This window comes from Numenius arquata, chromosome 9, assembly GCF_964106895.1.
Source record: "Numenius arquata chromosome 9, bNumArq3.hap1.1, whole genome shotgun sequence".
NCBI lineage: Eukaryota > Metazoa > Chordata > Aves > Charadriiformes > Scolopacidae > Numenius > Numenius arquata.
In genome coordinates this window covers 221,069-247,911 of record NC_133584.1, presented here as the reverse complement: position 1 = coordinate 247,911, position 26,843 = coordinate 221,069, and the positions used below count along the sequence as shown (strand labels likewise).

At 69.7% G+C, this 26,843-nt stretch overlaps 4 protein-coding genes across 7 annotated transcripts; 3 read left to right on the top strand and 1 right to left on the bottom strand.

Moving 5' to 3' along the window:
• The first annotated feature begins 1,064 nt into the window (after positions 1–1,064).
• ECE2 (endothelin converting enzyme 2) lies at positions 1,065–9,088 on the top strand. 4 transcript variants are annotated; one of them, XM_074152996.1, is made up of 19 exons: positions 1,065–1,617; positions 3,267–3,353; positions 3,713–3,857; positions 4,028–4,243; positions 4,323–4,447; positions 4,559–4,705; positions 4,794–4,859; positions 5,038–5,226; positions 5,646–5,788; positions 5,917–6,031; positions 6,280–6,390; positions 6,558–6,656; positions 6,748–6,825; positions 6,978–7,081; positions 7,363–7,473; positions 7,754–7,821; positions 8,456–8,646; positions 8,721–8,816; positions 8,912–9,088. In XM_074152996.1, the coding sequence occupies exons 1-19, from the start codon at positions 1,576–1,578 to the stop codon at positions 9,086–9,088; spliced, it is 2,310 nt and encodes a 769-aa protein (XP_074009097.1). In that variant the 5' UTR covers positions 1,065–1,575. The 4 variants fall into 4 exon arrangements, with proteins under 4 accessions (XP_074009097.1, XP_074009095.1, XP_074009094.1 ...); XM_074152994.1 differs by having other exon boundaries at positions 1,585–1,623; XM_074152993.1 differs by having other exon boundaries at positions 1,585–1,641.
• Positions 9,089–10,356: 1,268 nt separating this feature from the next.
• On the top strand, positions 10,357–13,067 carry LOC141468138 (mitochondrial ubiquitin ligase activator of nfkb 1-A-like). The gene is made up of 4 exons (XM_074152998.1): positions 10,357–10,894; positions 11,148–11,235; positions 11,317–11,437; positions 11,612–13,067. Exons 1-4 carry the CDS (start codon positions 10,778–10,780, stop codon positions 12,309–12,311), a joined length of 1,026 nt encoding a protein of 341 aa, XP_074009099.1. The 5' UTR covers positions 10,357–10,777; the 3' UTR covers positions 12,312–13,067.
• A 5,265-nt stretch (positions 13,068–18,332) lies between these two features.
• On the top strand, positions 18,333–20,736 carry CAMK2N2 (calcium/calmodulin dependent protein kinase II inhibitor 2). Its single transcript, XM_074152999.1, has 2 exons — positions 18,333–18,501; positions 20,666–20,736. Exons 1-2 carry the CDS (start codon positions 18,333–18,335, stop codon positions 20,734–20,736), a joined length of 240 nt encoding a protein of 79 aa, XP_074009100.1.
• Positions 20,737–22,865: 2,129 nt separating this feature from the next.
• Positions 22,866–26,810, bottom strand: EEF1AKMT4 (EEF1A lysine methyltransferase 4). The gene is made up of 3 exons (XM_074153543.1): positions 26,609–26,810; positions 25,585–25,868; positions 22,866–23,168 (listed from the first exon to the last, which is right to left on the bottom strand). The coding sequence occupies exons 1-3, from the start codon at positions 26,808–26,810 to the stop codon at positions 22,866–22,868; spliced, it is 789 nt and encodes a 262-aa protein (XP_074009644.1).
• Positions 26,811–26,843: the final 33 nt, after the last annotated feature.

Here is a 26,843-nt window from a genome sequence, read left to right as displayed (position 1 = left end):
CCGCCGCCGCCGTGACGACACCGCCGCGCGCCGGGGGGCGGGGCGAGGGGCGGGGCGGCACCACGTGTGGCTGCGGCGGGCAACCGGCACCGGCACCGGGAGCGGGAGCGGGAGCGGGAGCGGGGGGGGGGCACGGCCCGTCCTGGGGCTCCGGCACCGCCGGGGAGCGCCGGCACCCGGGACGGGGACCCGCAGCTCCGCCTCCCGGTCACGGGCACCGGCGCCACCCGAGCCGGGCGGCGGGGCCCCCGGACACGCCACCGACACCCGTGGGCGTCCCCGCGCCCCTCCACCCGCGGTCATACACACACCCCCTCCTGCCCACACTGCCGCTCTGCGCGGGCGGGGGGCACTGCCGGGGCCGCCCCCACCGGGCACCCCGGGGGGCACCTTCCCCCCACTCCCCGGGCAGCACAACGGGGGGTGCGCGCTGGGACCCCCGAGCAGTGCCCGCTGAGGACCCCCCCCGGGCTGTGCACACTGGGGACCCCCGGACTGCGTGAGCTGAGGAGCCGAGGCTGTGTGCGCTGTCCCCCCCGCCCCCGAGCGCTGCCCGCTGACCCCCCCCCCCAGGCTGTAAGCGCAGAGGACCCCCCGGACGGCGCACACCGGAGACCCCCGGGCAGCGCGTCCGGTGCCAGGCCCCTCCCCACCAACGTTTCTGAAGGCGCCGCCGCCGCACCCCCCCGGCACTGTGCGCCCCGGAGGGCGGAGGGGGACCCCACCCGGGCACCCGCACCCGCCCCCCCCCCGGCAGCACCCCGCGCCGGTCGGGTGGCCTGCGGTGACAGCCTGTCCCGGGGCGCAGGGCCGGGAGGTGTCGAGGCCGCGGCGGTGGCCGTGACCGCGGCCACGCGCTCCGGCTTGCGCGCGACTGTGTCACACCGTGCGCCGTGTCACAGGCCTGCGGTGACCCCGGTGCGCCGCGGCGGCGGGTGTCAGTCGGGGGAGGGGGTGTGCATCCACCCGGTGTGCGCCCGGTACCGGCGCAGGGCGTGCTGCGGCGGGTGTGCACCGGTATCACCCTGCTGCCGGTGCCCGGTGCCGTGCAGTGCCGGTGTGCCTCCCCGGGTGCTGAAGCCCGGTGCCGGTACGTGTGTCAGCCTGCCGGTGCCCGTTGCGGGCAACCGGCTGTCAGCCCGGGTGCGGATCCCCGGGCCGGGGCGGGTGCCGGTGCGGCTCCCCTTGCGGGTGCCGGTGCAGGTGCCGGTCCGGGGCTCCTCCCGAGCGCAGGGCGGTCACCTTGGCGGCGGGGCCGGGCCGGGCGGAGCGGTACGACCGGGCTGAGCACCGGTGCCCCCGCTCCAGCCACCCCCCGGGGCGCCGGCTCCCCGCCGCCCCCGCCCGGTGCCTGCGGGCCGCGCCCCGCCGGTACCAGCCCCCGCGGCTCCGTCCCTCCGGCGCTGCCCCATCCCATCCCTGCCCGGCCCCGCTCCCGGTCCCGGTCCCGGCGGCGGCGGCGCGGCGCCCGGTGCGGGCCATGGCGGCGGCGGAGGCAGGCGGCGCTGCGGCGGCGGCGGCGGGGGCCCGGCGCGGCCCGGGCGGGGACCGGAGCTAAGCGGGAGGCGGCCCGGGATGGCCAGGATGAACGTAGCCCTCCAGGAGCTCGGACACGCCGTGAGTGCCCGGGGCGGCGGCGGGGCAGGGCGGCGGCAACGGGCAGGGAGGGGGGCAGGAGGAGGGGGGGGCACCGGCGATGGGAGGCAGAGGGGACGGCGAGGGGGACAGGAGGGGCCGGGACAGCGGAGATCCCGGGGGCTGATCCCTGGAGGGCTGAAGGAGGTGGAAGGGTTGGGGGAGCTGCGGGAGGAAGGGACGGGGGGGCTAGAGGAGCCCGGGGGGCGGGAGGCTGGGGGGGGGGGTGCAGGGGCTGCCCGGGGCCGGGGAAACTGCGTGGCTGGAGGATCCCCGTCCCCCACGTCGTGGGAAAAAGGGGGAGGAAACACCCCCACTCCCCCACCCCCAAAATCCCTGCCTGGTGTCGGGCGGAGGGAGCCGGAGCAGTTCAGGGATGGAGCCGCAGAAGCTGCTCTGCCGGGCACGGAGCCCCCCCGGGGCACAGCGATGCTGCTCGTAGGGTGCCCCCCAAGGCAGCACCCCCGGAGGGAGCAGGGGGCCCTGTCCCCGCGGGTCTCAGCGCTACGGAGGGGGCAGGAGCCCCAGGATCAGGTCCTGCTTCTGCCTCGGGGGTGCCAGGAGGTGCTGGGGAGTGGGTGCCCAGGGGGGACGAGGACCACCCGGGAGGGGAGAGGGGCATGTCGGGGGGACCCGAGGCGGTGGGAGTGCCCGCAGGATGCCGAGCCGTCCCTCCTAACACCAGGAGCCAGCCCCGGTGGGGGGCTCCTGCTGATGGTCGATCCCAGCCCCGTGCCCTCCTGCCGCAGCAGCCCTCAGCGAAGCCCCCTCCCCGTCCCGGCAGTGGGGCAGTGGGCAGAGCCAGGTGTGGGGCTCTTGCTCTGCTTCACCCCCCACCCACCATCCTTCCCACCCCCGGCACCAGCCCTGCGGCACGGAGGGAGGGTGAGCCACAACACACCCGGGCGTTCACTCTGAAGCCTAAGGATGGCTGGCGACTAACGGCATTGCTGATTCTCTTCCACCAAAGCCTCCAGCGTTTTATTCCAGCTCATCCCCCCCTCTAAAGCCGCTGGCTCAGCTCCACCACCTCCCTCTTCGCCGAGTCCTCGGCAGCACTCCCGGCTGGGCCACTGCAAGCAGCCCCTGCCAGGCTGCCCCACCAGGGCAGCGAGGGGTCCTGGGCTGCCAGCTGACACCCCCCGCAGTGCCCCCTCTCCCCCCGCACGGGCTCGGCCCTGCACCCCGGGCACCTCCAGGACCAGGATGGGGCAGGAGGTGCTTCCAGATGTTTCGGACCGGTGCACATCTGCATGGAAAGTTCCAGGCGGGGGAGGAGGGGCGAGGCAGCAGCACCAGGCAACGGTTGCCTGGCAACGGGGACCACGTCTCCGTGGCGATGTGGCACCTGTCAGCAGGGCTGATGCCACGGCTGCCATGGTGACGCAGAGGGATGCTCCGGCGAGACCCCCCGAGCCCCCCACCAGCAGCTCTCCCCGAGCTCCCCGGGGCCACCCGGGGACGGCCCCTGGGGGAGGCACAGGCGCAATGAGGGGGGTCAGGGACTGCCCCCACCCCCCCACGCACCCACTGAGTGGGCACTGGCCCTCGCTGTAAGAGCCGGGGGGCATGGTGGGGCAGGGGGCAGCCACCCCCGTGCCCCCGTCCCAGCCCACTCCCTCCCTCGGCAGATGCCCGACTACAAGCGTGCCACGCTGCAGGACGACGAGGGGCTGGAGCCGGCGGGGGACGGCAGCGCCTCTCCCGACAGCGTGGAGGTGAGGTCTGCCCCGGCCCCGCCATCCCTCCCCTCCCTGTCCTCCTTGGCCCCCCCTCCTCGCCCGCAGCCAGGTGGGCAGCGGGAGCGGGGCCGGGAGCCCAGCCAGCCTTGGCCATTCCCGGCGATGTGCTGGGAGGTGGCCAAAATGCGGCAGAGAAGGGGACCTGGCCATTGTCTTTTCTTGTGGCTGGGGGGGCCACCAGCACCCCCCACCAGCTTTCTGGGGCTGGTGCCCTGGGCACCCACGAGGGGTGCCCTGGCAGCTGAGCCAGGCAGGGGGGAGGAAAGGGGGGGGGGGGGAGGGTGGCGAGGTCAGGGTCCCCCTGCAGTGTGATGGCGGGTCCTGCTGCTGCCCAGGTGGGGTTTCGGAAGGGCCCGGGGCCGCTGCTGGCCCGCCTGGCCTCCCGCAGCCAGCTGGAGCTGCTGCTCTGCGCCGTCGCCATCGCCCTGGCCCTGCTGCTCGCCGTCGCCGTCGTCGCACTGGCCATCCAGTACCGCAGAGGTAGGGAGGGCACCCCCGGCCCTGCTGGGGCAGCGGTGGCACCCCCACAGCCAGGGTGGGGGGATGTGGCAGGACAGGGGGGGGACAGGCCAGCCCACCACGGGGTGCAGGCAGGGCTCGGCTCCGCGGCGTGCCTCGGTTTCCCCCCGGCACAGATCCTTCCCTGGCAGATCCCTCTCACAGCACGTGCCTGACGGAGGCCTGCGTGCGGGTGGCCAGCAAGATCCTGGAGGCGCTGGACGCGGAGACGGACCCCTGCCAGGACTTCTACCAGTACTCCTGCGGGGGCTGGATCAAGAGGAACCCCCTGCCCAACGGGCGCTCCAAGTGGAGCACCTTCAACAGCATCTGGGACCAGAACCAGGCCATCATGAAGCATCTCCTTGGTGGGCACGCACCCGGGGCGGGGGGCCACGGCCAGTGGGGGGGTGCTGAGCCCCGGGGCTGAGCCGCAGCCTCCCGCAGAGAACGCCAGCTTCAACTCCAGCAGCGAGGCGGAGCGGAAGACGCAGCGGTACTACCTGTCCTGCCTCAAGGAGCAGCGCATTGAGGAGCTGGGTTCCCAGCCCCTCATGGAGCTCATCGACAAGGTGGGCGGCTGTCCACACGTGAGCTGAGCTGCCGGGGCTCAGCTCTTCATGTCACCAGGGAGGGGACAGACATTATTCGCCCCCTGAGTCGCCGGGTCCGTCCGCCGGCAGATCGGGGGGTGGAACATCACCGGCTCCTGGAACCAGACAGTCTTCATGGAGGTCCTCAAGATGGTGTCGGGCACGTACCGGGCGACCCCCTTCTTCACAGTGTACGTGGGTGCGGACTCCAAGAGCTCCAACAGCAATGTCATCCAGGTGGGCAACTTGGCACTGAGGGGGCGGTGGGCAGCAGGGGGGGCACCGTGCTGCCCGTGCTGCCCGTGCTGCCCCTCTCTCCTTTCAGGTGGACCAGTCGGGGCTTTTCCTCCCGTCCCGGGACTACTACCTGAACAAGACAGCCAACGAGAGGGTGAGGCTGGGCACCGGGCAGCGATCGGGGGGCACCTGTGGCAGCGGGGTGCAAGCAGTGCCGGGAGAGGGGGAGACATGACACGGAGCCCAGGCTTGGGCTGGCAGCGGCTCTGAGCCCCCCAGGGAGGTGGGATGAGCCGTGGCTGGGGCTGAGTGGGGCCTTGGGGTTCTGCCAGGTGCTGGCAGCGTACCTGGACTACATGGTGGAGCTGGGGACACTGCTGGGGGGGGCCCCGGAGCCCACCCGCCTCCAGATGCAGCAAGTGCTGGACTTCGAAACCCAACTGGCCAATATCACCGTGCCCCAGGCCGAGCGGCGGGACGACGAGAAGATCTACCACAAGATGAGCATTGCTGAGCTGCAGGTGGGCACAGCACAGCCCAGCCCGGGGAAACCCTCTGGGGACATGAGGGGGGGTCTTCCAGTGGGGCACCAAGGGGTCTGTGCCCGCTGCTGCCCCCCCCCAGGACGCCCCGGGCAGCCCCATCCGTTCTGGGACATGCGCTGGCTGCTGGAGTGAGGTGCTCACCCCCCGAGTCGTTAGGTTTGGGGGGAGCTGCCACCCCACGTGGGGGGGTCCCGGAGTCCCCTCCTTGTCCCGCAGTACTGAGAGCAGGGGGGACCCACAGGGTGTGGGGCAGAGAAGGGGTCTGGGGTGGCCAGGGGCCTTGGGACCTTCCCGGGGAGCACGGCCCCTGTCCCAGGGGATCCCCCCGGTGCCGGGCAGGATGGGGCAGAGCCGAGCCAAGCACTGCGGGGCTGAGTCCCCGTGTCCCCACCCAGGCGCTGGCCCCCGCCGTGGACTGGCTGGATTACCTGTCCTACGCCCTGGCCCCGCTGGAGCTGGCTGACAGCGAGCCCGTGGTGGTGTACGGGGACACCTACCTCCAGCAGGTCTCCGACCTCATCAATGGCACCGACAGGAGGTGAGGGGCCTGCGAGACCCCCGCCATGTCCCACCGAGGGCTGACCCTGTGGTGGGGGGCACATTTTGGGACCACCAGGAGGTTGGGTCATTCCCCCATGCCCATGGCACCTCTCTGCCCCCCCCCAGCATCCTGAACAACTACCTGATCTGGAACCTGGTGCAGAAGACGGCCTCCAGCCTGGACCAGCGCTTCGAGACGGCCCAGGAGAGGCTGCTGGAGACACTCTACGGCACCAGGAAGGTAACGGGGGGCCCCGGGACCAGTCCCCTCTGCCCCCAGCCCCCCAGGACCACCTCTGCCCTTGGGATGCCCTTGGAATGCCAAGCCCTGGATGCTGCAGAGGGAACTCAGGGATCATCTCTTGGGATGGGGGTTGAGCTGTGGAGCATCTCACCCCTCAACCAAGGGGCAGAGGCGGGGGGGGGGGGGCAGGGAGGGGAGCAGGGAGGGGGCTGGGGGTCTCACGGACCCCTGTCTCACCCCCACAGTCCTGCACGCCCCGCTGGCAAACCTGCATCTCCAACACGGATGACACGCTGGGCTTCGCCCTGGGCTCCCTCTTCGTCAAAGCCACCTTCGACCGGGACAGCAAGGCCATCGTGAGGACACTTCTGCCCCCTGCCTTCTGCCCCCCAAACCTCAGGGCTGGAAGGCGGGGAGCAGGGAAAGAGGACCCCCAGCCCCGGGGAGGTCACGTCCTGCCCACCCTGTCTCTGCCCAAGGGGCTGTGGGGGACAGGGGGAGCTTCATTCCCTCCCCTCCCCAGGCCGAGGAGATGATCAGCGAGATCCGGGCGGCCTTCGAGGTGTCCCTGGACCAGCTGGACTGGATGGACGAGAAGACCCGGCAGGCTGCGAAGGAGAAGGTGACCCTGGGGAGGGCGGTGGGTGGGAGACCCCCAGCCTGGGAAGTGCCCCCCCAGCCCCATCTCACTGCTGGGGCCTCTCCCCTCACAGGCGGACGCCATCTACGACATGATCGGCTTCCCCGACTTCATCCTGGACAACAAGGAGCTGGATGATGTCTACGATGGGGTAGGGGGGCCCCCGGCTGGTGGGGAGGGTTCTGGTCCCTGCTCACGCCCAGCCCTGGGTCCCCCCATGGTGGGACAGGGCATTACGCAGGGCCCCCCCCAGTACCGGGTGGCCAGGGTGGACCCCTCCTCATCCCTCCTCTTTCTCCCCAGTACGAGGTCTCAGAGGACTCCTTCTTCCAGAACATGCTCAACTTCTACAACTTCTCCGCCAAAGTGATGGCCGACCAGCTCCGGAAACCCCCCAACCGCGACCAGTAAGGCGGGGGCACAGGCAGGGCAGAGGAGGTGACACTAGCACGGTGTCACAGCACGGCCTGGGTGGCACTGGGTCCCTGTGGGGGAGGTTCCTCCACGGGGTGTCAGCACTGCAGGTCACCCGTGGTGGGAGACGGCACCGGGGTGGCTTCTCCCTTCCTCACGGGGCAGGGGGCAGCGGCGCAAGCCCCGGGGACTGGTGGTGGGAGATGGCTCAGGAGGGCTGGGGGAGGAGGGGACCCCTCCCCGCCTGTCCCCCTGTCCCCCCTCCCCGCCCCAGGTGGAGCATGACCCCGCAGACCGTCAACGCCTACTACCTGCCCACCAAGAATGGCATCGTCTTCCCCGCCGGCATCCTGCAGGCTCCCTTCTACGCCCGCAGCCACCCCAAGTGAGCCTGGCAGGGGGTGGGGGGCACCTCCTGGGGGTGGGGGGCACAGGTGCCCCACAACCACAAAGTGAAGCCCTGGGGGGAGGTGAGGATCCACCAAGGATCCCCCAGCTGGGACATCCTGCAAAGTCCCCACGGGGCCACCGGTGTCCCCGGCAGGACCCATTCCCTGCCCCAGACACAGGCGGGGTGTCTGGGCTGCAGAAGGGCGGGGGGGCTGGCTGTGATGGCATCAACCCCCGCCCCCTGCTTACCTGTGTCTCTTCCCCCGGCCTCACAGAGCCCTCAATTTCGGCGGCATCGGCGTGGTGATGGGGCACGAGTTGACCCACGCCTTCGATGACCAAGGTGAGAGCCCCCTGGCAGCACCAGCCCCGACCCCCCGCCACCATCCTGCCCCCTCCCCCCCCCCGGGCCCATCCCCTGCCCTCGGCGTGGGGAGGGGGTGCCGCAGGGGGTCCCTGCTTTGCCATCATCACATTGCATCATGCGTGCTCGTGCCCCCCCACCCCCGGCCGCCCCCCCCCTTCTATCGTCCTGTCTCCCCAGGTGGCACCCGCCGACTCCTCCCCCCGGCTTCTCTGTGCAGCTTTCGCTCCATCCGCTTGGTGAGGACATGGTGTCTGCAGCCCCCTCCTCATCCTCCCCCCCGCGGGGCGCGGGACGGGTCCCTCTCACATCTGCTCTGCTTTGTGCCTTCACCCCGGCCCCAGAGCTGAGATGGGGGCGGGGGGACGGGGGGGGGAATTCAGGGTGACAAACAGGGCTTGGAACAGCAGGGATGCACCGGGGGACGGCTGAGTCCCAGCCGGAGCCCACCCAGAGCAGGGGCTGGGGGGACACCATCTCTCCTGGGTACAGACCTGAGGTGCCAGGTGCCCCCAGGGCTGTCCCCACTGCACCCCCACCTTGCTTTGGGGGGGCTCTGCAGGGGGAGGGGGTCCAGCGTCCCCCGGTCCCACCCCACGGCTGGGTCCCACAGGGCGGGAGTACGACAAGGAGGGCAACCTGCGGCCGTGGTGGCAGAACTCCTCCCTGGAGGCCTTCAAGAACCGGACGGCCTGCATGACCGAGCAGTACGGCCGCTACACCGTCCACCACGAGAAGGTCAACGGCCGGCAGACGCTGGGCGAGAACATCGCCGACAACGGTGGCCTCAAAGCAGCCTACAATGTGAGTGCCATGGGATCCCCCCCTCCCCATGCCTGCGCGACCCTCCCTGGGGCTTCAGGGCGGCTCTCCTGCAGGCGTACAAGTCCTGGCTGCAGAAGAACGGGGAGGAGAAGCGCCTGCCGGCCCTGGGGCTCACCAACCACCAGCTCTTCTTCGTGGGCTTCGCGCAGGTAAGGTGGAGCCAGGGTTCCCCACCCTGGAGCCACCCCACAGCCCCACATCCCGCCTGGGGGGGCTGTCCCTGAGGCTGCTCCTGCTCCGGCAGGTCTGGTGCTCCGTCCGGACGCCAGAGAGCTCCCACGAAGGGCTGGTGACCGACCCCCACAGCCCTGACAAGTTCCGCGTCATCGGCACCCTCAGCAACTCGCGGGACTTTGTTGAACATTTCGGCTGCCCCCTGGGCTCCCCCATGAACCCCGGAAAGCACTGTGAGGTGTGGTAGGGACGGGGAGGGTGCTGGGGACAGAGGGGACGACGTCCGGCTGTGCCCCCCCACCACCTCCCCAGCCCTCGCTGGCTACGGGCGCTGGCCCACTGGCAGAGAGCGGGGCCACCCCCTGGATCAACCTCCATCGCAGTCCCCCCCCCCCCCCCGTGCACGCACTGCACGCCGACTCGCTCCCACCTCTGCCCCCCGCCCCCAGCACACACAGCCCCACACCGGGCACCCACCGCAGCCCCCATCCACAGCCTGGAGCCGGGCACGGCCGGCAGAGAAGCCGTAGCACCTCCAAAACGCAGCTCTGCCCCCCAACCCCAGCGTGCTAGAGACAGACACAGCTCAGCGCCCCCCAGTGCCACATCGCCCCCCCAGGCGGGCAGGTCAGAGGGATCCCAAGGAGAGCGCTAGAGCCGAGCCCCTCCCCTGCTCCTGCCCCCAGACCTGCCAGAGGTGGAGGCCGGGGGCCACCCGGCGCCGCTCGGCTTTCGCCCCCTCCTGACCCGGCTTGGCTTCCCTATCCACCTCTGCTGGGACCAGCGGGCGGCGGCGGGGACTCTGGTGCCTTCAGCTGTGGGTGGCTGTCGCTGAATTTATTTAACGATTAAAAGCAGTTTCCACTTACTCCGGCAGCTCCGGGTCCTTCGCAGTGTTGGGGGGCTGGGGGGGCTACAGAGGTGGGATCTGGAGCGGGGGGTGACTCAAAAGCCGGGGGAGGGACGTATGGGAGAGGGACGGCGGGAGGGCGGCAGACGTGCGGGGAAAGAGACCGTCAGCCTCGGGGCAGGGTCGGGGGGTACAGAGCACCCCTCGGGCACGGTTGCTGCCGGCCGGCACCGCGCGGGGCGGCCGGGGGACAGCGGGGGCGGCCCCGGGTGGGGTGGGGAGGCAGGAGCCGCGCTGGGACAGCCCCGCACCCCGGCCCGGCCCCCGCCGTGGCCAAGCGGTCCCGCTGGCCCCCCGCACGGGTGACCCGTACGGAGGCCAGGCCGAGCCCCGAGGCCCCGTCCCGCACCGGGGCCCTCCCCGCATCGGGCCCTCCGCCGCCCGCGGACCCTGCTGAGGGCGGCGCGAAGGCCGCCGGGAGCCGCAGCGCCTTGGCGGCCGACGCAAGGCCCGACGGGAGCTGTAGTGCGGCGCGAGGGACGCTGGGGGCGGTAGTTCCAGATGCCGCCCGACCCGCCGTCGCTCCACGCGGCCGCACTACATTTCCCAGCAGGCAGCACGGCGGGGCCGGGGTCCAGGCCTGGGCGCCTCCGGCCTCGGGGGGCAGCGAGGCCGGGGTGAGCGGCTGCGGCTGGGCCGGGCCGGGCCCGGAGGGCTGGGTCTGAGCCGGGCTGTTGGACCCGAGCCTGATCGGGGGTGCCGGGCCCGGGCTGGGGCTGCCATGCCCCTACTGGGGCTGCCAGGCCTCGACTGGGGCCCGGGCCGGGTTATAGGCGCTAGGCCTCGGTGCAGGCCGAGACCGGCACCTCCGGAGCCAGGCCGGGCACGGGGCAGTGGCCAGGGCGACTGGGCTCCCATGGGTGCTGGAGCTGAGCTGCCCTCAGCCGGGGCCATGGGCACGCTTGGCCCGAGGGTGGCAGTGCCCTGGGGACAGGGGCACTGGGCCATCCCTGCCCCAGCGCCAACACGGCCCTGTCCCCCAGCCGACACACTCACCTTGCAGGTGTGCCGCCCACGCCTGGCACCATGGATGCGCCGCCCATCACGCCCGGGGAGCTGCTGTGTCTGGGCTCCAGCCTCGCCTTCTCCGGCCTCTTCTACTACCTGTACAGGAAGAAAGCCAGAGTGGTGGCACGCATACAGGTAGCCCTGTCCCTCACATCTCTCCTGCCCACTGTCCCTGCCCTGTTGCCCTGTGCTGCCCGGCCCAGAGCCTTTGGTTTGGGTGCCCCTCACTGATGACTGCAGCCTGCTGCATCTTGTACTGATGTCATGATGCCCGGGACCAAGCAGGTCACATCCTGCCAGGGCTCCCCACAAAGCCATGCGTGACCACCTTCTGCCTGCCAGCCCATCTGCCCCTGCCCATCTTCACACTCAGTCCCTGCTCTTCCAGGAAGCCCCAAAGCTCCAGGTTGATGACGATTTACCAGCGCTGGTGTCTGCAGCCGATGGGAGATGCCTGCCTTATGTTGCCCTGGAAGGTAAGGAGACCCTGTGGCCCCACACCGGGGACAGGGGACAGGCTCTCCTCCTTCATCCCTTATGCCTCCCTTCATCCTTAGGCATAGTGCTGCCGGCCAAGGCTGCGCTGACCAGCCATTACCATGAGGGGCTGCAGGGCGTGATCCAGAAACTGCTTCTGAAAGAGCATCGGTTGATCTGGAACAGCTTGGCCCGGAGCTGGTGAGCGACAGGAGGGGGCAGCAGGGGTGGGCTTGCACCAGTGGGTCCAGGCCCTTGTCCTCTGGGGCCATCTAAGAGGCAGAAAGCAGCTCATCTAAAGGCTCTAGTCCCTGCCTTGGCTCAGCCCCGGGCTGAGAGTTTCCCACATCTCAGCGCTACGTGCTCTGCTTGCAGGAGTGAGAGCGAGCGGGTGCTCTCGGAGCAGGTCTACACCGTCCCCTTCCTGCTGGCCTCGCCAGACACCGAGGCGGTGACACAGGTGAGCGTGGAGAGCCCGCTCCGAGCCGTCTGCCTGCCGCTGGAGACAGTGTACGAGCGCTTCCAGCAACCGGCCCATGGCTTCCGTGACCTGCTGGGCCAGTACTTGAGCGGGGAGAAGCCCAAGGGCATCCTGGAGACAGAGGAGATGCTGCGGGTGGGGGCCGGGCTGACGGGCATCGGGGAGCTGGCCCTGCACCCCGACGGCTCCTTGCACCTCCAGCCGCCGGCCCAGGGGGGCGAGTATTTCCTGTGCCTGGGGGACTGGCAGTCGGTGCTGGCAGACCTGGAGTCGGCCAGCGGGCTCTGGAAGGGGGCTGCCCTGCTCTGTGCCGCAGCCGGTCTGGCCATCCTCCTGCACGCCCTGTGCCGTGCCTACCGCCGCACCCGCGGCCAGCAGCGGCCCCAGGGCAAGGAGCCCGATGGCGAGGAGGCGGACGGGGACTGGGGGCCTGAGGACTCCTGCGTGATCTGCCTGACGCAGCCCCGCGAGTGTGTCCTCCTGGGCTGCGGCCACATCTGCTGCTGCTTCCGCTGCTTCCAGGCCCTGCCCGCCCGCCTCTGCCCCATCTGCCGGGGGCCCATCGATCGCGTGGTGCCCTTCTACCAGGCCTGAGAGCACCCTGGGGAGGCAGGAGGGGGGGGTCAGGCCCGGGGAGGGGCAGCGTGAACCAAAGCCCGGCCCAGAGCCTGCAGAAATCACAGCTGAGTGATTCCTGTGGGGAGGGAAGGGTCCCGGTGTGCCCCCCCCCGGATGCCCCCCAGTGTGTCCATCTGTTTTTTGGAGGGGCGGAAGTTATAGCCTCCTCATCCTCACTTTGCCTACCAGAGGGACACTTCCCCCCCCCCCTCCAAACACAAAGGCCTGGGGGAAATGTGCTCAGTGCCTGAGTGGAGACCCCAGCCCCACTGTGGCAAGTGACTACTTGGCCCGTGCCCCTTCCCCAGCCCTAATCCCCCCTCAAAAGCCACACAGGACTTTTCCCTCGTTCTTTAGCACGTGGCTTTGTCCTTGAGGAGGGTGGCGGGGGCTGGACCCAGGCTGGTGGGACACAGCCACCAGGGTGGGGTGACAGAGACACCCCCTGCCCCAAGCCACTACTGTGGCACACCTTGGTGCCACCATTATCTGCCTCCCCTCCCCATCCGTGTGCCTACAGGGACACCCCAGGGCTGGCAGCAATGCAGGGTGCCCCTTGCCAGCCGCTCTGCCACCCGGGGAGGGGGACAACATCCCTCCCTCCCTCCCCGCAGGGTCCCCGCTCTCCTCCTGGGGCTGGGGGTCAGCCCGCACCTCCCACCCCCCCTCCTTGGCCGGGACAAGGTGCGGAGCAGCTTGCGGTGGTGTGTGCAGTGATAAAGCCCGGGAGCCAAGCTCGGCCTCGCCTCTTCCTTTGCGCCATGAAGTGGGGGTGGGGACAGGTCACGGTGGTCCCCAAGGCTCTCCCCGCTTCCCACCCAGGGACACACTCACCGGTGAGCAGGGGACCCCCAGCCGGGATGCACCCTCTCAAGATACAGCCCCAAAGGCGGGGGGGCGGGGGGGGACGACGGGGATGGGACTGTTGCCAAGGCGATCGTGCTCCTCCGGTCTCCATGGCAACTGCTCCCCTGGACCGCTCCCCATCGCTGCCTGGCTGCAGTTGCCCAGACAACCTGTGGGCTCGCCTGGCTCCTGCGGCTCGGGGGCACCCAGGATTTGGGGGGGGAAGGGGAGGGAGGAAGGGGGGAGGAGCAGCGATTGCAGGCCCCGGGCAGCAGCGTTGGCTGGGGGGGGTGGGTGATGATGTGCCCCTTCCCTGGGACAGCAGCTCCCATTGCGACCAGTTTGGGGTGGGGGTGAAGGTGCCCCTGCAGTGTTGCCCCCAGGGAGACCTCCTGGGACCCATGCGCGTTTTTTGGCGGGGGGGGGCGTGGGGGGGGTGTGTGTGTTCCCCTCCTCTCCGTCCCCCCGCCCTCTTCGGTCCCTGTCAGCAGGGTGGCTGCCGCGCTGCAGAGTGAGCAGTGGGGCCCGGGTCCGCCCCCCAGCAGCCGGGCATCCCCCCCGCAGCGGGAGGGATTTCGGGAAGGAGATAAATACCAGATGGGAGAGGCCGGGCTGCCAGGAACACACTCTGCTGCCTGCCAAGAGCTGCTGGCGCGAGGGGGTGCGTGGGACGGGGAGGGCAGGGGGTGCCCGTGCTCCCCCAGACTGCTCGACTTGTTCCCTGGGGCCAGCGGGGACAGGGACGGGCTATCATCCGCTCCCCTCCGTGCCCACGGGTGCCAAGGGGACCCAGGGCAGGGGACGCGCATGGGGAGGGTGCCAGCACCCCTCCTGCCACCCCACAGCCCTACCATGTGTGTCCCCCTCGTCGGGTCGCTGCCACCCCCGGGAGGCCACTGGCCCCGCGGTGGCCTGGGCACTGGGACCCCGCTGAGCCAGCCCTGCCCGGCACCACTCCGGGCGGCAGCGTGACTCACCCGCTGGGCTCGCTGCCAGCCCCAGCCTGGCCGTGCCAAACCACCCAGCACAGTGGCCACCCGGCTGTGCCGCAGCGCCTGCGCCCCCACCCCAGCCCGCCGTGTTCCCCCCTTCCCCAGGATTTTTGGTTTGGAGCCCACAGTACCTGGGCTGAGCCCTGACCAGCCTCCTTCCCCCCCGCACCAGGCCCACAGGGGACCCGGGTGTCCTGCCACCTGTCCCCCCCAGGACAGGGTCCCAGTGGGTGCCAGCCCCTGCCATGGCCCCCACCTGCGGCCCCCAGGGCTACCAGCCCACTCCCGCCTGCCTCCCCGTCTGTTGTCATGGTGACCAGGGATGTGGTGACAGACGGGGATGGAGCCTCGCACCCCATTGGGCCTACTCACCCCCCCCACGGGGTCGGTCCCCCCACGCTGGGTTTGGGGGGTGGGACACCCTCCTGGGGTGTCAGGGTGCCCCATCTGTTCAGGAGCCACGGCTGTGCCCCAGGCCACTCCTGTGAGGGACCGGGACAGTGCCATCCCCCTGCCCCAACTTGCCATTGGAGCCCCCTTAGGACTCCCCCCTTCCCAAGGCCATGCTGTGTGCTGAGACGAACAAACTCATCTCACTGGTGACAACCTGCAGGCTGCCCCCAGTGAGAGCCCCCCCGCCCTGGAGACAGCGCTGCTCCTCCACAGATGGGCTTTTGGCCTCCTTGTCCCACACCTCTGGCCGCAGGGACATCGCGGGGCGAGGAACACCTCACTTCCCCATGCTTGCCCCCCGACATCTCACTGCGGTGATGGGGGCCAGCGCACGGCCACTCCCTCCGCCTGCACCCCAAAAATGCCTGCACAAAGACACTGCCTGGCCACGGCACGTCCCGACCCGGGCTCTGCTTCCCGCTTGGCTACCGAGAGCCGGCAGCACTAGCCGAGGGGGCAGAGACACCCGTGGCCTCGTTTGTGGCCCTCGCCGGTGCCCCGGGCCAGGCTGGGGACGGTGCTGGCGGCTCGGGGAGCCCCTGGGGCCGCAGCTGCCACCGCCACCAAGCAGAAGTGCCATTTCACGTTTCTTGGCAAGGGCTGGTGGCAGCGCAGATGGAGGTGCCGGCGCCGGCCCCCGGGCACGCCTCTGCACCCCCAGCCCTGTGCCACCAGCGATGGCACCCACCCCCACCGGAGAAAGCCCCGGCTCCAGTGGCCCATGCCTCCTGCCTCCTTTGAGCCTGCTGTCACCCAGCCACCCCCCGCCAGGCCCCCCACCCCTCCCTGCCAGGCCCCGGGGACCACCTGGGGGTCCCATCCCATCCAACTCCCGCTGCTGAGGGGGGTCCCTGCAGACCCCGGGCGGGATGTGCCCCACCGTGAGCTGTTTGCCCGTGCACAGGGCGTTTCTCCACCATAAAACCACCTGAAGCACCAGGAAACCCCCCACCCCCACGGAAGCGCCCGAATCCCTACTAAGGGCCAGGGCTCGGGGGGCAGCATCCCCCTGTGGAGCTGGGTCATGGAGGGCTCCCAGAGCATTGCCCCGGGCCTGTCTCCATCGCCAGCCCCACTGCAGCTGGGAACCCGGCTGCGTGCCCCCTGCCCAGCCCCATAGCCACCCCAGGGGGGTCATGGCTGGCCCCCATCACCTGCACCCCCAGCTCAGGGGGCTGTGGGCCAGGTGTAAGGAGCAGGGGCAGGGGGAGCTGCTGGCTTCCCACCCCCCCGGTCCCTTCTTCCCACTGGAGCCGGCTTCGTGCCGGACAAAAGGGAGGGAAGAAGGCAAGGAAGGCGATTCCGCAGCTGCAAAAAGGCAGATAACAAAGTAGGGACGGGAGCCAGGGGAAGGCAGGCAGCCCCAGCTCCCGATGGGGGGTACAGCCCCCACTACCAGGGGATGAGGGGGGTCCCTCCTGCACTCCCCCACCCACCCCCCCACATTCAGGACCCTGGTACCTCTGCTCCCCCCCCGGATTGTGTGCCCAGCAGCACCCTGGGGCAGCCAGAGGTGTCCCAAGGAGATGCTGAGCCCGGAGCCATGTCCCACCACGGATCCAGTTCTCCTCCTGCCTGGGCTGGGTGGAGGATCCCTTCCACAGCCCCCAACCCCAGCCAGCCCCACAGAGCTCCCCACACCCCAAGCAGCTCGCCTGGGTACAGGTACAAGCGCAGGGGTGGGATAAGCAGGACCATCCCCAGGGTGACCCCTCTCAAGCCTCCCCCCGGGATCCTGCCGGGCTGGGGTCCCTCCTGGAGCCCTGCTCAAGTCCCACACAGCCCATCTGGCCCCTCTTCTTGCTCACCCCCGGCCCCGCGCGTGCCACGGGCTGCCTGTGCCTGCCCACGGGCACCGGCACGTGGGCTCAGCGACGGGAAAAAGCAGGCCACATCTCAGCGTGGGCCTCTCGCCTATTTTCCCGGGCGCTTTTTTGCAGGAGCAGAAGCCACCGCATGAAAAAGTTCAAGCTGGTTCCCCAGCAAAGGCAGGGATAAAGCAGGCACCGCTGCCCCGTCCCTCCCCGTCTCTGCTCCGGGGGGGGGGGGACATGGGGACCGGTGCTCTGCAGAGCCCGGCACAAAGGGAAAGGCACAGCTGAGCCTTCACAGCATAGCAGAACCTGCCCCCTCACCTGGGCCAGCCCAGAGGAGGCTTTTCTGCAGCACCTTTCAATGGGATCTCAAAGCGCAGACCGTGGGGATGAGGTGGAGCACGAGGCTGGCTGTAAAACCCTGCTCCTGGCCCCTTAGGACACCCGGGTGGAGGTTCTTGTGGGGCTGGTGAGTGCTGCTCCCACCCAGAGCTCCGGCTTCCCTGCGACCCAGTGCACCCACACGAGCAGCGGGGCCGGGAGGCAGGGGAGCAGGGCTACCCCATGACGGGGTGGATAGTCCTCTCCAACCAGCCTGCATCACTCATCCTCATCCATCCATCCATCCATCCATCCATCCATCCATCCATCCATCCATCCATCCATCCATCCATCTCTCTCCAGTCAGGGCAAGGGGCCAAGGCTGCCCCTGTAGCTCAGGCAAGGAGCAGCAGCCCCAGCCTGAGCTTAAAGACCACCCCCAGCCCCAGGTGGGGGTCCCAGGTGAGGCCACTCAGGGCCACCAGGGCCAATTAGTGCAATTCCTGCCCCGGCAGCAAAAAACACTGGAGGAAAGAGCCAGGGTGGGTCTGGGGCAGGGATGTGTGGAGGGTACACAAACAGGGCTCTGGGGCCATTTGTGCGGGTCTCTCCGCACTGACCCATGGCAGGTCCCCATGTTGGGGGGACTCCCCTTCCCCTTCTCCCCATCCGGAGAATCCCCAGGGAAGAGCCAAACCATGGGGCGAAGGGCATCCTGGTGCACAGCCCCTCTGTGGCCACGCTCATGGGCACCTGCAGAATCACACCCACGTGCCCCCTGTACCCCCCCCAAATACGTGCAATGGGCACACATGTACATACACATGGAGACACATCTGCGGGGATCCACACATGGGGGGCCAAGGGGACCCACAGGGACTGGGGCAGGCCGGTGCGGCTCCAAGGGGGGACCCCAACACTGTGGGAGGGGGTGCCTGGATGGGTGTTGGGCAAGGGGCATAAGAAGGGGGCTGGGGGCAACATGGTGGGGGAGACCCAGGGTGGGAGCTGGTCGGGGGGGACTTCGGCCTGGTGGGCTGCAGGAGGCCGGGAGCTGGGCTGGGGGTGTTCCGGGGGACCAAAGTGGGGTGTTGGGGGGTCTGTTTGGCATCACCGCGGTGCACTGGGGGAGGGCCCGGCTGTGCCTGGTGGTCCTCAGCTGCCTGACCCGGGGGTACCCAGCTATGCCAAGGAGTCCCCATCTGCAGGGGCACCCCCTGTTTAGAGGCACCCCCGAGCTGAAGCGACCACCCCGGGCAAGGCTGTGCCCGGGGAATCAGCCCGCGCGAAGGACCGGGACCGGGACCGGGACCGGGACCGGGACCGGGGCCGGGGCGGGGGTCCCCCCATCCCACCCGGGCGGGCACCGGGCACCGGCCGCGGGGGTCCCCGTCCCGTCCGTGCCGGGCCGGGCCGCGGCGCTCCGGAGCCGCCCCCCGCCGGGGGGGTCCCCGCTCCCCCCGGATGCATGACTTCATCCTTCCGCCCGGGTTTCCTCCCCGCCGCCGCCGCCGCCGCCGCAGACCGGCTCCCGGCTCGGCGCGGCGCGGCTCGGCCCGCTCGGCCCCGCCATGTCGCAGGTGCTGCCCTACGGCGAGGACAAGGTGGGCCGCTACGGCGCCGAGCCCGAGGCGGGGGAGCTGCCCTTCAGCTGCCGCCTGCAGGACACCAACGCCTTCTTCGGGGGCAACCAGGGCAAGCGGCCCCCCAAGCTGGGACAGATCGGCCGCGCCAAGAGAGGTACCGCCCGACCCCCCGCCCCTGCCCCCTCCCCCGACCCCCGCCTCAGCCCCACGGCATCCCCGGCGCTGCCCCACGGCATCCCCGGGACCCCCCCATCCGCCCTGCGGCATCTCCGGCATCCCCGGCGCCGGCTCTTGCATCCCCGGCGCTGCCCCACGGCATCCCCGGGACACCCCCGGATCTGCCCTTCCATCCCCAGCTCTGCCCCGGGACACCCCCGGATCTGCCCTGCGGCATCCCCGGATCTGCCCCTCGGCACTCCCGGCGCCGCCCCGCAGCATCCCCGGGACCCCTCGGTTCTGCCCCAGCATCCCCGGCACCGGCCAGCGCATCGCTGGCGCTGCCCCCCCGGCACCATCGGCATCGCCCCACACCCGTCCCCGGGACTCCCGGCTCTGCCTGGCACCGCCGGCACGGTCCCTGGCACCCCGGCGCTGCCCCACAGCGTTGCCCCACAGCATCCCCGGCGCTTGCCCCCCCCCCCCCGCATCCCTGGGACCCCCGGCTCCGCGACTGGCACCCGGCGCTGCCCTAAAACCGCAGGGCCCCCCCGTCCCCAGCTCCAGACCCCAGCGCTGCCCCCCCAGCGCTGCCCCCCATCCCCCGCAGCCCGGGCTGCCCCCGGGACTATCCTGCAGCATCCCTGGGGCTGCCCCCTGGCACATCCGCCAGGGCTCCCGGGACCCCCCGGGAACTGCTCCTCAGCACCCCTGGAACTGCTCTCCCACCCCATCTCTATAAACAAGCCCCCCCCCCCAGCATCGCCAGGAACAGCCCCCCCCAGCCCCGTAAACCTCTCTCCCTCCACGTTCCCGCCTGCCGCAGAGACCCCCGCCAGCCGCCGCCGGCCATGCCGACCAACAAACACACCCCCCCCGCTTCACTGTCCCCCGCTGTATTCAACCTGTGTTGTGTGTGTCCCCCCCCGCTTTACTTCCTGCCGCAGAGACCCCCACCAGCAGCTCCCCCGCTTCCATCAGGACCCAAATAAACGCCCCCCTCCCCTGCACCCCAATCTGTCACCACTGATCCTCCCCGATGCCTCGGGGACCCCCGAGAATGGCCCCTGCCTTCCCTGCAGCCCCCACCCGCCTGCCTGGGGGGCTCCACAGGCAAACACCCCTCCTCCAGCCGCAGGGGCAAAAGGGGGGGGAACAGAGCCCCCTCCCCCCAAACAACAAACCCACCCCAGCCCCGAGGGGGGACGAGCTGCTGCCTGCCCCCCCCGCCCCCGTTTGCGGCGGTGGTGGCTGGGTCTGGCAGACCCCCCCGCGGGGGTGACGGGGGGGCGGTTCCCACTCGGTGGTGATGGGGGGGGTCTGGCGGCTCCCTCGTGATGCTGGTGATGGGGGGTGGTCTGGCCAATCCACCCCCAGGGTGGTGAGGGGGGGGGTTGCTGAGTGCCCCAGTAGTGATGTTGGCGGGGGGTCTGTCCACCACCCCCGCGGGTGACGATGGGGGGGGGATCTGCGCAGCCGGTGATGTTGATGTGTGTGGGGGGGTTCTGTGTAGCCCCCCCCGATGGTGATGCTGGTGGGGGTCTGTCCAGCCCCCAGTGGTGATGCTGATGGGGGGGGTCTGCCCAGCGGGTGATGTCGATGGGGGGCTGTCTGGAGGGTGATGCTGACGGGGGGGCTGCCCAGCCCCCCACGGTGATGCTGATGGACGGGGGGGGTGTCCGTGCAGCCCGCTGTGCTGACGGGGGGGTCTGTCCGGCTCCCCCGGCGGTGATGCCGATGGCGGGGGGGGGGGTGTGTGTGTGTCCTGCGCAGCGGGTGATGCTGACGGGGGTCTGGCTGCCACCCCCGCCGAGCTGGCAGTGCCCCCCCCGCTGGGTCATTACCCATTCCAGTCCTGTTGCTCTCATCAGCGCCTGCCGCAGAGAGAAGGGGGGGGGTCCTTCCTGGTCTTTCCTGTCCCCCCCTTCTCCAGAGGCGGCCGGCTGGCTGCGGGGGGGATGCTGCCCCTACCCAAGCCGTGCGGGGGGGGGGGGGGGGGGGGATCCGTTGCACCCACCTGCGCCCCTTCGCCCTGCTCCCCAGCATCGGGGGGCACCTCTGGAGCCCTCCCGGGGCGGCGAGCGGGGGGAGAGCCGGGGAGGGGGGGGGGAGACCGGGTGCGTGTCCCCTCGCCCACGCCCCCCCCCCGCCTGTCCCCGCAGTGGTGATCGAGGATGACCGGATAGACGAGGTGCTCAAGGGCATGACGGAGAAGTCGCCGCCGGGGGTGTAAAGCCGGGACCCGCCGCAGGACCCGCAGGCCGTGCCCCGCATGCTGCTGCGCCGCCGACGAGGGGGGGGGAGGCCCTGCCCGCGCCCCCCCCCGCCTCAACCCCGGCCCGGGGGGGGTGTGCTCCGTGGCCGCCACCACCCTCTCCCCGCGAGCCATGCACTTTACCCCTCCGCCTCCCCCGGGGGGGGCGAGGGGACAGCCCGCCGAGCCCCCTCCCGCCCTGGGCAGAGACGTCCCCCCCCCCTCGCCGCGGCGCGTCCCCCCCTCCCCATCCTCCTTGGCGGGGGGGGTGTCCCCGAATCCCGGGGCGGGCCCGGCCCCGGGGGGGGGGGGCCGGGGGGAGCGCTGCTGTCCAGAGACATTTTTTGCTCCATCGTTTTTTGCATGAGCTTGGTGACCCGGGCGCCCGGGGGTCAGCCCCGCCACCCCGGCACGCTTCTTTTTAAACAGAAACTCCTCATATTTGTATTTTTATATCCGAATCTTTGTTAAAAACGATCTGCTGACGTTGAGATGTCGAAGCAACCGCATCGGGAAAAACAAACAGACAAACAAACAAACAAACAGAAAAAAAAATGGTTCATATTTTTTTCCATAAGAAAAAAAAAGACAAAAAAAGAAGAAAAAACCGAGGGGGGGAAATAACGGGGGGGGACACGACGAGAAAGATGGACGGAGCACGAGGAAAGCGGAAGATGCGGGGAGGGGAGCAGGGACCCCCGGCCTGACTCCCCCCCCGCCAGCAGCAGGACCGGCCAGAGGGTTTGGCAGCACCATCGGCCGCCACGGTCCCCCCCCCCGGCAGCGCCGGGGCCGGAGCCCACCGGGGCCGGCTGCGGGTGCCAGGGGGGTCCCGGTGCTGCCCCTTGCTCGGGGGTGGTGGGGCCGGGGGTGGGGGGAGTGGGGAGGGCAGGGACCGGCCTGAGTCGTTGTTTTTAATTTTGTACTTTAATTTAATTTTATTTTTTAAGAAGCTTCTCGGGGGGGTCTGATGTGCATGAGAAACTCGTCATCTTTTTCAATAACCTACGAGTGGCATTTATGGAGACGACAACGACGCAAAAAAAAAAAAAAAACCAACCACAATAAAAAAAACACCAAACAAAAAAACAAAACTGAGGAAAAAAAACACAAAAAAAAAAAAAAAAAAAAAAAAAGATACTTGTGTCATGATGTTCTACGAATGATCCATTGTAAATTTAAATGCCATTTTTCACTGTACTGGTGAACAAAACGCGATGAATAAAATACATTCATGTACCGAGGCCAGGCCCGCAGCCGCCTGCTCCTTTCTGTCCCCCCCTGGCCGCCGGCGGGTTTTGGGGGTGCTGCGGGATGGGGTGGCACGGGGGGGACAGGACCTGAGCCCGGAGTCCTTTGCCAGCTCCCAGCGCGGGGAGGGGGGGGCACCGCCTGACCCACTTATGCCTTTTGCCAGAAATAGCAGCCCGGCAGCTTGCGCCTCTTCGATGTATCACCGCCGTCCCTCCAAGGAGGGGTCCCCTCCGTGCCCCCCAGCGTCGCCCACCCCGGGTGGGGGGTTTGGTAACCCTGGGGACACCCCCGGTAGCAGCCGCCATGCTGGCACCCGCACACCGCCCCCCCCCATGCCGGCAGCCAGCCCCGCCAGCACACGGTGGCACGGCTGTCACACATGCGTGGCCGGGGGCGGGGGTGACAAGGACACGGTGTCCTTGCACACCCCCGCAGCCGAGACAGCCTGTCCAGGGGTCTGGGGGGCAGCGGGCACCCCCATCCTGCCCCCCACAGCCAGTGCCGACATCCCCCATCCTGCCCCCAGCCCAGCTGTGCCGGGGGGGGGGGTGTCAGGGGCCACTCCCCGCAGGATGGATGGGTGGAATTAAACCCGATTTGGTTTCATTACCGCAAAGCCCAGAGCCCTGGCTGCTCTCCAGGGCCCGGGGGGGGGGGGGGGGGCACAGCATCACCCACTCTTCGGAGCATCCCATTGCTCCCCCGGGAGAAATGTCCGTGTCCCCCTTTTCTCCCATCACCGGGCAGCTTGTGGGGGGACACACACGCTGGTTCCCTGTCCCCCACCCGCGAGGGTGCAGCTGCTTAAGGCTTTATTGGGTGGGGGGGAGGCCCGGGAAGCGCCCCCACCCAGGTCACAGCTGGATGGCAAGAAGATAGTCCTCGTCATCGTCCGGGGGTGCAGGGGACGGCAGCGGGTTGGGGGGGGCGGGGGGCTGGTGCAGGCGTCGCCCCAGGGCCAGGTCGGAGGGGTCCAGGGGCTGCCCCTTGCGCATGACGTAGAGGAAGTAGTGGAAGGCGCCAGGGTCCCCGTCCCCGCAGGGGACATGGCGCAGGGACCAGCCGAAGGCCTCCTGGGCGAGGTGGGGCTTGCGGAAGTGGGGCTGGGCGAAGGTGATGGAGATGAAGCAGCCCCCCGGGCGCAGCACCCGGCTGACCTGCGGCGGGAGAACCCCCGGGACCGGGCCGGGGGGGGGGGACACGGTGAGGTTCAGCCGCTCTGCCAGGGACAGCCCCATCCCTAGGGACCCCCACCTCCACCCCCCGCCCAGCCTCTCCCACTGCACCCCCAAATCTCCCCTCCTAACCTTGTCCCTCCCAGAGACACCCACCTCGGCTCTGACGTGTCCCCAGACCACTCGCAGCTTGGGGGTCCCCAGGCACCACCTCTCCCTGCGCCCTAAAACCCCGGAGCATCCCCCAAACTCTTCACCCACAGCACAGAGACCCAGCCCTGGCGCGGGGAAAAGCTTCACCCTCCAGCACACAGGGTCCCCCCCAGAGCAGCGTGGGACCCCCATCGCATCCCTTCCCTCCCCAGGGCGCCCAGCGCCCTCCCCCGACAGCACCCAGCGGCCAAGGTGGGGGGGCGGGTTGGATGGAAAAGGACTCGACCCTTTTAATCACCATTTTCTCCCCGTTGGAACTAAGCCCCCGCTCACAGGATGGAAAAGAACATCAATTTTCTTGCTTGGCTTTATCCAATGTCAAAAGGCTTTTACGGCCAGCGCGGGCGTGCTCGGCATGCAAAGGCAGTGCCCGGGGCGGGCGGGCAGCCAGCCTCCCCGCCAGCCCCCCTGCCCCAGGCGGGGACACCCCCAGACCACCCCCCCGGCAAGGGCAGAGCCGCTGCGGCCGGGGAGCGGGCTGGGGGCCAAGGGGGGGGTTCCCGAGCCCTGGTTTAATCCTGCTGGGAAGCTCCAGGGCTCAGAGCCGGCTGGGGCCGGGGATGGAGAGGTGACAGGCAGACTGCGTGTGTCACCCCCCCGCCACAGTGTGGTCTTTGGAACCAAACCTGAGTGTTTTGGTCAGGAAAAGGGGAAGGAAGGTCCTTGCATCCCCCCCACCCCGGGCAGCCAGCTCAGCATCCCTCCCGCACAGCGCTGGATGCATCCGTGCTGGAACGGCCCCGTGGATTCCCAAGTGACAGGCACGGGGGTGTCCCCGGGGCGGGGGGCAGGCAGGGATCTCCGTCTGGAGCCCAGCGAGAGGCATCCCACATCCCATCCCTCATTAATAGACCACTAATGGCTGTTGCTTAGAGACGGGTGCAGGAAACCTTCCCATCCGCTGGCCGGTGCCGGCGGCGGGGGGGGAGGAGGTTGGGAGGGGGCTGCTCCCCATCCCGGCACTGACCCATCGCCCCTGGATCACCGGGACAGGACTGTCCCCGGGGCATCCCCGCAGGCAGGGCGGATTTTCAGGTCCTTATGTCCCCCCCCAGGGAGAGCAGGACAGAGGCCACAAAAACCTTGCCCCCCCTCTGAGAAAAGGGGTTAGGGGCGAGGAGGGGGGGGCAGCGATGGCGTGGAGGGTCTGGCAAAGCCGTGAGCGGGTGGGAACACCCTGTGAATCCCCCCAGGGATAAGGACAGTGGGGACTGGCCGCAGTGCCCAGCGACGCCGGGGGGGAGGGCAGGGATTGAGCGGGGGATTAAAAAGGGAAAATAAAAAAAGGGAAAAGCAGCACTAAATCCCTGCTGTTTGGCCAAATGACAAGGACAGGCAGCAGAGCTGGCAGGGCAGGGTTGGGCCCACATGGCAAGGACAGCCCCCCTGCCCCCAGCACCTGGCATCCTGCTCCCCCCGGACTCAGGGGACAAGAAAGGATGGGGGGCAGTAGCCACAAGCACCCTCCCATCAGCCCACGTGCCCCCCCAGGGATGCCGGGCAGATGCAGCAATTAATTACCCTTGCAGTCATTCCCCTGGGGCGGGGGGGCTGCCAGGACCCGCACCCCCATGCCGGGTTCAACCCAATCCCTGTATCCGCCACCGCCAATTAACAGGGCCGGAGGCATTGCCTGTCCCCGTGGCAACACCATGGCCTGGTCGATGCTGACGAGGGTTGCCATGGCAACCCCAGGCCAGAGGATGGGGACCCCGGCAAACGAGATCGAAGCTAGGGCGGGGGCAGGCCTGTCACAGCCCCGCAGTCCTCACCTTGCCCTGGGCAGGCAGGGCCACCTCAGTGTGCCCCCCCAGGTCCCCCCTGGGTGCCCCTAGGGCCACCCATGCCAGGACGGGGCCCATCTCCACAGCCAACCCTGAATATTTAGCGTGCAACTAAGGACGGGGGTCACCCACCCCCCCAAGCAGCACCCAGCCCCCCAGGGGGACACCCTGCTCCATCCAGCTCCCTGGGGAGAGGGCGATGGGGTGGGAGAGGGGGTCCCTCACCCCCAACAGTGCTGGAAACCCCCCAGGTGCCCCTTTGCAGGGTAGCACGACCTGGTGTTGGGGCGCAGAGGCAGCGTCTGGGGCATCCCCAGGGAAGCAGGGTGTCGAGGGGAGGTTCCGCACCTCCACCCGCCCTGAACAGGGATGGGGTCCACCCTCTGCCCCCCTCCCCGTACCTCCGCCAGCGCCCGGTGCATCTCGGCGGCCGCTCGGGGTGAGACGTGCCAGGGGTCGGTCTCCTCCACCATGAGCACGTCGAGGGTGCCCTTCTCCAGCACCACGTCGAAGGCGGCGTCAGGGAAGGTGAGGGCGCGGATGTCCATGACGGCCCAGCGCAGGCGGGGGCAGCGGGCGTAACGGGCGCGCATGGCGGCGATGCAGGCGGGGGAGAAGTCCACGCTGGTGACATCGGGGTAGCCCAGCTCGTGCAGGTCATGGCTCAGGGCGCTGTTGCCGCAGCCTGCGCCGGGGCACGGCTCAGACGGGGGGCATCGGGGTGCCCGCGGGGGCACTGCCTGCACCCCAACCCTGCTGGTGCCCCGCTCTGGCCCAGAGAGCTCCCCCCAGCTGGAGGAGGAGTGGGTCATTGCCTTAGCACTAATTAGTGAGTGCTGGGCTAGTTTTTAATTACCCCCTTCCTGCAAGGTGGGTGCTTTGGGCTCCACAGGACCCGGGGTGAGGGCAGCCCCCGCATGCCAGACTCCCCCCCGTCCGGGGTGGGACACGGGAGCAGCCGTAGGGAGGCAGAGAGGGGTCGGGGGGGGGTCCCCAGTGTCCCCCTCCCAGTGCCGTGGGGCAGGAGCCAGCCGTGCCCCCCCCCAGAGAGGCTGCGGTGGGGCAAATCCGGGCAGCGTCTGGGGGGACTCAACCGGGATGGAGGCACGTACGGAGGGGTGAATGTCCCGGGGTAGCCCGGCGAGACACCACACACACACACACACCCCCCCCCGGTACGGCAGGCACGGCCCCCCCCCCCTTCCCTTCGCCGCTCCCGGGGGGGAGGGTGTCCCGGGGAGCGGGCTCGGGGGCCGATAAGCGCGGCCGGCGGCGGCTGATCCGCTAACAGGATCGGTGATTACACCCGCCTAATCCCGCCGGCGGAGCGGGATTACCGGGCGGTGACACCGGCCCTGCCGCCCCCTCGCGGCCGGTAACACCCCCCGAACACCCACCCCCCGCCACCGAGCCCCGGGCACGTACCGAGGACGAGGATGCGGTCTCCGGGACGCAGCTCGGGCTCCAGCTGCGGGAGGTAGCGGGAGAGCCCCCCCAGCCACTCCCGGGGCTCGGCGCCCTCCTGCCGGTACAGCGCCTCCCAGAACCGCCGCTGCCGGTACCGGCAGCGGCGGTTCTGGGAGGCGCTGTACCGGCCGTTGGCGGCGGGCGCGCGCCGCCGCTCCATACCGGGGGGGGGGGGGGGGGGGGGGGAAACACC

Coding starts and splice junctions, on each gene's coding strand:
- ECE2 (XM_074152993.1), top strand. CDS start 1,585: ATGAACGTAGCCCTCCAGGAGCTCGGACACGCCGTGAGTGCCCGGGGC. Junction 4,244..4,322: donor CATCATGAAGCATCTCCTTG/GTGGGCACGCAC, acceptor AGCCTCCCGCAG/AGAACGCCAGCTTCAACTCC. Junction 4,706..4,793: donor CCAACAGCAATGTCATCCAG/GTGGGCAACTTG, acceptor CTCTCCTTTCAG/GTGGACCAGTCGGGGCTTTT.
- LOC141468138 (XM_074152998.1), top strand. CDS start 10,778: ATGGATGCGCCGCCCATCACGCCCGGGGAGCTGCTGTGTCTGGGCTCC. Junction 10,895..11,147: donor GAGTGGTGGCACGCATACAG/GTAGCCCTGTCC, acceptor CTGCTCTTCCAG/GAAGCCCCAAAGCTCCAGGT. Junction 11,438..11,611: donor AACAGCTTGGCCCGGAGCTG/GTGAGCGACAGG, acceptor CTCTGCTTGCAG/GAGTGAGAGCGAGCGGGTGC.
- CAMK2N2 (XM_074152999.1), top strand. CDS start 18,333: ATGTCGCAGGTGCTGCCCTACGGCGAGGACAAGGTGGGCCGCTACGGC. Junction 18,502..20,665: donor GATCGGCCGCGCCAAGAGAG/GTACCGCCCGAC, acceptor CTGTCCCCGCAG/TGGTGATCGAGGATGACCGG.
- EEF1AKMT4 (XM_074153543.1), bottom strand. CDS start 26,810: ATGGAGCGGCGGCGCGCGCCCGCCGCCAACGGCCGGTACAGCGCCTCC. Junction 25,869..26,608: donor AGACCGCATCCTCGTCCTCG/GTACGTGCCCGG, acceptor GCCCCGGCGCAG/GCTGCGGCAACAGCGCCCTG. Junction 23,169..25,584: donor TGCACCGGGCGCTGGCGGAG/GTACGGGGAGGG, acceptor CTCCCGCCGCAG/GTCAGCCGGGTGCTGCGCCC.